Here is a 6,373-nt window from a genome sequence, read left to right on the forward strand (position 1 = left end):
TTTTTATATATCTTGTAACCAGTTGGTTCAGTTGCATTTTATTAGGGTCCGAGGACCCCTACTTGCTGCAGCAAGCAGGGGTCCTTGCCCTGCTGTTCCTGCTGCGTTTCTTTCTTCTTCTTATTTTCCTGACCAACGCGTTTGCCTTAATTTGAATCCCTAAACATGCTCAAAAACTCACCAAAATTGGCACGCACCTCCGAATCAGTGAAAAGTTTGATAAAATGAAAAAAAAAGAACAAAAATGCTCTCTAGCGCCGCCTGGTTACAGAAAAACACACTAAAATGGCCCTAGCGGCCAGTAGGAATGTCGTACAGAGATCAAACCAACACCAAAACGTTCGTCTCAATGAGACCCACAAATCTCGCACTGACACCCCCAGTGTTGTTTTTGGCAGCCATCTTAGTTTTAGTCTTAGTTTTAGTCTTTTGGACGAAAATGCTGATTAGTTTTAGTCACATTTTAGTCATTTCTATATGTGATAGTTTTAGTCNACTATACTAACTATACTATTTTGATTACAAAATTGTCAGAGAATGTCCTGTGAGTGCTTGTGCCCATTTTTTCAGAAGAAACTTTCAATATCTGGCAATTTACTGCCTGTTATCAATGTAATGACGGTTTAAAGTGAAGAAAAACACAAAAACGGAATTTGATTTTAGTGTTGTAGTGGGAAAAAAAATGAAATTCAGCATGAATGATATTACTGTAATAATACCACATTGGCTGTAAAAGCGGAACACCTCAGCTTTCAGAAACCGTTGGATTTTTTCCCAATAGCTCAAAGTGTGCTTTCCCAAACATGTCACTGATATCACCTCTGACCATGATGTGCAATATTTTTCTAAATCTTACTGTACATATAACCTATACTGTAGACTGTATATATAACTTATTTTATTTTTTTATACTTAAATCTCTTCTATTTTTAAAATTTTTTTGCTCTTTATTTTGTACTTTGTTATATATGGCACTGAAGGAGCTGCTCTCAATCTCATTGTACTTGTGTATAGTGACAATAAAGGCATTCTATTCTATGACAGACGAGGCCTTAATGACTGGCATGGTTGGGGCTGCATGATGTCACTGACATACCCTTATGGCCTAAAGCTAGCAGACTCTATGCATGATAACAAACTCCACCTGTTTAACACATGGCAACGTGCTGACAGAACATAAACACACAAAGAGATGGCCACACCATCACAGAGTGTTAGCTGAACATGCTGCTAACATTACAGAAGGCATTTAGACACATGGGGAACAGCAACAGTTTTTAATGTTTCAGCATTTACACTTGCTGCCAAAGATCCCACAGACAACAGTAACACACACATAAGCTAGTGGATTGACGTTAGCATAACCAAGCTAATTTTAGCCTGAAGTTAGCAGCCGATTTGCGCCATAAAGTATGTGGAAAACTTTAGGCTTACTATGAAATTTATCACAAGCCGATTGTCAAGTACCATTGCATGTATATGACATGTTAACAGGACTTGTTGTAACTTACCTTCGAAAGAACATCAGCACGGTGAGCCTTGAGATTGCTGGTATTCTTTCCACCTAGTGTATGGCCACATGTCTCCCTCCCACAATGCATTCTGTTTTTCTTTCTGATGCATGATATTCAAAGTATGTCCATCGGTCATTTCCGACCACCGAGCCCCTGTTGTTGTTGACGCTGCTGCCATGGTCCACCTGTGCGCTGTGCAGAAGGTGCGCTGCACGCCACGTGGTGGGCGTGGCCAAACAGATAGGACGCAGCAGCAGCATGGCACGTGACACTGTTTAGTTTTCCACTGACAGATGACAGCACAATAGGCAGAAATGTCATGCATTTTAAACGTCTGACAGACACAACTCGTCATGTTTTCGTCATCAAAGATCCATGTTTAGCTGGTCACCGTTTCGTTATCGTCATGAAAAAAAAAACAAAATAATTTCGTCATCGTTAACGAAAACAACACTGTGTTTGCACAAGAACTGCTGTTACACTCGTCTGATTCTTCACTGCTGTGGAGATGAAATCAGAGTTTCAGTGAATGAACTCCCACCACCAAGCAACACCTACTTCAGTTGTGAATGCAACAAATAATAATTAATAATAACTGAGTTTTGCCTTGCAGCTAGAGGGACGGTTTGTTAGAGGATGTTGGTACCAACACACAACCTTTTGCAAATCCCGGAAAGTTATTTTAATACTACTACATACTACTACTAATAACAATAATAATGCAAGTAATTTAATTGTGTTGCTCCTTTAATGCAGCTCAGAGTGATAAAAAATGAAATTCAATTCAAAATAAAGACAAGAATAAATGAATACTACATAAAAGTATAAAGAGCAAATATTAAGGTAGCTGAAAAACAGGTTAAAAGTATACCAGGTATATTATAGTAGGTGGAGCTAGAAGGAGTGGAGGTTATAAAATATGCTTCTCAGTGCAGTGAGCCTCTGTTTTGTCTTATGTCTGTAACTTCTGGCTTATAAACCGTTTTACAAATCGTTGGCATCATGAATCCTTTTCGTTTCTGCGTGTTGTAACAGACGAGGCCAATCTCTTCATGTGATCTCAGCTGTGACTGAAACAACTTCTGGTTTATCAGAGCTCATGAGTAAGCAGCTCCGCTTGGCTGATATCATCTGAGATGCTTGTCTGTCCTCACTTGACACTCCCTGACTCACTGTGGTTAGTTATCTTCAGCCAACTAGAACTAAACTGTCTTGTGTTATTACACAGTGCCAGGTTGGGAAACACAACCACCCACCTCCTCTACGTGTCTGTTTCAGTATATCTATGACTCTACGCCGTCTAGTCCAGGAATAGCTTTGCCAATTTCTTGAAGTGAAAATGGTCTGCTGTCCTCCAAATGATCTCACTGTTCAGAGCCGTGGTGCCGCTAGTCCTTTATACCCCTTTTATTTCCTTTTCCCCCTCTGGAGACGCCTCTGGGTCTGTGGACATGGAGCAGGTGGAGGTGTGTTCTGGGGGCTCCGTCGTGCTCCCCTGTCTGCCCCCTCCTGGGGAAGGCTCGGCCGTGGAGGGGGTGAGTCTGAAGAGGCAGAGGGCCGGGGCCCCTGTGGAGGTCTTGTACCACTCGAAGCGGCACCACAGCAGCAGCAGCGGGTCTCAGTTCTCTGCTGACAGGGTCCAGTTGTCCACAGCGCCGGACCCCAGCGGCATCACCTACCAGCTGACCCTGCAGCAGCTCCAGCCGGACGACAGCGCCCTCTACAGCTGCCAGCTGCTCCTGCGGGGCAGGCCTGACAGCAGCACCAGTCTGGGGAGGCGAGTGTTTGTTGTGTCCGTGCAAGGTGGGTCAACCGCACAGCAGGACTCGGTCATCGTGTGACGTCAGCCGACTTCTGTTTTTAACTTTCTGAATCAATAAAAATGCACTTTGTTTTTCATACTAACTTGCTCTGTTGACACACTTTTGTTTCCTGTTTTTGTTTTGCATCGTTGATTGGGTGACCGTCACCGCTGATAACATCTATGAACAAAACTGCCACTAATCCTTGTTGCAGGCTTTGAAACACAAAAAGGGAGTTTGCTCAACCTGCTAGTGCGTCTGTAGGTTTGTGCACAGCTGATACCATCACAAAACAGACATCAGGAACAGATCAAATGAACACTGTGTTTAAATTCTGTCTATGAGACGGTCAGCTGATCAGAACAGCCCATTTTTGTGATTCACTGCCTTTAATGTTCATAAGAAGTTGAGGTGGTGGTCGATGTTGTGCGAGTTACACTCTTTGATTTAAACATGGGCTTTAAAATGTTTTTGTTTGTTAATGTACGCGAAGATCACATGATTATAAATTTGTGTTTAGTGATTTTCTAAGTTTTTACTTTTGTCAACAAATCCTGAGAATGAGTTGGTCCTGATAGCCACAGACTGATGAAACCCATTTCTTCATTAGCATCAACTTGAAAGACATCATCCTGCTGCTGTAAACGCTCATTAGTGCATTTATACGAACCCATGAGGGAAATAGAAGAAATTCACAATAATATACTCAAGGAACAAACTGAGCCTTGTTAAAAAATGAAATAAAAAACAAATATTGGGACAAATTTTTTAAGTAGGTGCAGAAACAAATCAAACTCTATTCATTTTTCCGCAAATTTTACAGTTTTCTGTTACTTCCTGGCTGTTTATGCCACTTAGAAACCATAACTCTATCAGTCTTTTTCTACATTTTCCTCCTTAAATCCATCAGCTTTTGTGTTTTAATTTTTGTGTTTTTAAGAAATTACGCATCCATTTGGAGAAAATGGGCTCTTAAGTGTCAGAAAATCACTTTATCTATTTTGCTCTCTTTGGATTTGTTGACAGAAAACATCTAGAATCACCCATTTGTTCTCATGTCATTATTGCATTCTTGTATTTAAGGCGTCACCGCGCTGTCGAGCTTCTACTTTCATGTGTTCATGACGTTTGTCTGCTTGTTTCTGAGCGGTTCGACGTGTTTTCACCGAATAGCTGCTTGTCCCCTCAGAATAATATTTTCTTCAGCCCTAAAAGTAGGAAGGAAGTGTGTCTCAGTGGTTTGTGCTGCTGCGCTGAACACCCTGTGCTGTTTTTGTGTCGGTATATTGAGGTCAGGTGACTAAATAAACGGATTAGTCGAGCAGTTTGGTGTCAGTGTGGTTCCTCTGGGTTCCACGTTAGTGTTTCTTACATTTCTGCCTCTCCCTGTGCTTCCCCCCTTTGCAGGTGATGAGTGCGGCTGCCCCGGCTACTCCTCCCTGCTGTACGCTCTGGCCTCGGCCGTGGTCGTCCTCCTCCTCGTGCTCCTCGTGGCCTTCGTGGTGATTTGTAAAGTGAGTGTGTAACGACCCAAGGAGGGGAGGATGTAGGGCAGAAACATCACCACCTGCCTGTTGAGAGCGTGCCAGAAAGTTCCTCTGCAGCTCACCACAAAACCGCACCAGTTTCGTAACTTTTTCGCTGCATGTTTTTGTCAAAGTTTAGTGAAGAAGGCAGTGAAACCCCGATTGTTCTGTTTCTTTGTTTAACAGAAGTTCACACTAGCCTCCACTACACATCTTGTTTCACGTCTCAGTGAGGTTTAAGGCTTTATCAGGACTTCCCGTTCAGGATGCCGTCTTGAGACCAAATCAAAAACTTTGATTTTAACACAGGAAATCGAGAGTATGTGTTAAATCTGTTTGTTCCCCTCCACTGATTTGTTTTTCCTCTCGTCTCGGTGACTGTCAGGGCAAAGCACGCCGCGGTGTCAAGTCACGCCCTCAGGCGCCCATCTACGAGGAGATGACTGGGGTGCAGCCTCTCAACCGCAAGGCAGCTTCTCGGCAGCTGGAGGACGCGGAGCCCTCAGAGTACAGGAACTGCCCCGTGAAGAAATCCTGCCCTGAGAACTATTATGAAAGCCCCACTGGGGCCCTGAGCCCCAAGAGAGAGTCTTAGAGAGGAAACGTCGGCCTCCACCTGTCAAGCATCACGATGACTTCTCAACTTAACTTCCTCCAAGTGTCAAGTTAGCATTCAGGACTTTCTTTAGCTTGTTTTTATTTTTTATTAGCTGTGGGTTTTCTTTTTAATCTCATGTGTATTGATTGCTTTAAGAGGGTTGTTCCATCTGAAAACCACAAATTTTTAGTGATTTCTGCTCAACCAGCTCTGATTTGACTGAAGGTTTTATAGAATAAAATGTGAATGATTAAAACCATTTTTGTGACATGTTTAGCTTGATATATCAAACACTTACTGAAGTAAAATTGTACAAAAAAAATTCACATTAACTTATTTTCAAAGGTTGAAATCTGAGGCTGTGATTGGATGACGGCATCTCAGGAAGCAGTGCAGATAAAGTCCTGAGGTTTTCACTGTTTCTTCTCAACACACCATAGATTCAAATTCTGCAATATTAGACAAGTAAACGTAATCACCTCTGATTGTGGGTAAGATAAAGTCACGACAAGTTGCCTCCTTGAGCACAAATAACAAACAGCTGTTGATGCAGAAGTCGACTGGCGACATCTTTTGAACCACATAAAGCTGAATCTCACGATCACACAAAACATATAGAAAACTTTGTAATATGAAATTATTGAAAGTTATTTTCATTAAACTGTCATGGCTGACTGAGCAGGTATGAGAAGCAAAAACATTGCTAGACGGCCTGATCGATGGAGAACAGAGCTCTTGGTTCTCGAAATACAACCAAGAAAATGATTACAATGTGGGTGTAGTTTTGTTTGAGAAGTAACGGTGACAGTTTTGTTTAAAGTCCCTAAAATATTGTCGTTTAAACAGCCTCTGAATGAGCAAAAAATGCCCTGAAAGTGGGTTGATGGCCACTTTAAAAAAAAGTATCTCAGAAAGTGTCTGATATATCAATTT

At 42.1% G+C, this 6,373-nt stretch overlaps 1 protein-coding gene across 1 annotated transcript; it reads left to right on the top strand.

The window, feature by feature from the left end:
• Nucleotides 1-979: 979 nt before the first annotated feature.
• On the top strand, nt 980-5,710 carry LOC103364494 (uncharacterized). Its single transcript, XM_008291641.1, has 3 exons — nt 980-3,317; nt 4,724-4,830; nt 5,228-5,710. The coding sequence occupies exons 1-3, from the start codon at nt 2,873-2,875 to the stop codon at nt 5,435-5,437; spliced, it is 762 nt and encodes a 253-aa protein (XP_008289863.1). The 5' UTR covers nt 980-2,872; the 3' UTR covers nt 5,438-5,710.
• Nucleotides 5,711-6,373: the final 663 nt, after the last annotated feature.

Source organism: Stegastes partitus, unplaced genomic scaffold (assembly GCF_000690725.1).
Source record: "Stegastes partitus isolate 25-593 unplaced genomic scaffold, Stegastes_partitus-1.0.2 Scaffold17, whole genome shotgun sequence".
In the NCBI taxonomy this organism is placed as follows: Eukaryota; Metazoa; Chordata; class Actinopteri; family Pomacentridae; genus Stegastes; species Stegastes partitus.

Bases quoted from the DNA above. Each gene is read 5' to 3' on its own strand.
- LOC103364494 (XM_008291641.1), top strand. From the start codon at position 2,873: ATGATCTCACTGTTCAGAGCCGTGGTGCCGCTAGTCCTTTATACCCCT. The intron at 3,318-4,723 runs GTGGGTCAACCG...CCCCCTTTGCAG, and splicing joins GTTTGTTGTGTCCGTGCAAG to GTGATGAGTGCGGCTGCCCC. The intron at 4,831-5,227 runs GTGAGTGTGTAA...GGTGACTGTCAG, and splicing joins CCTTCGTGGTGATTTGTAAA to GGCAAAGCACGCCGCGGTGT.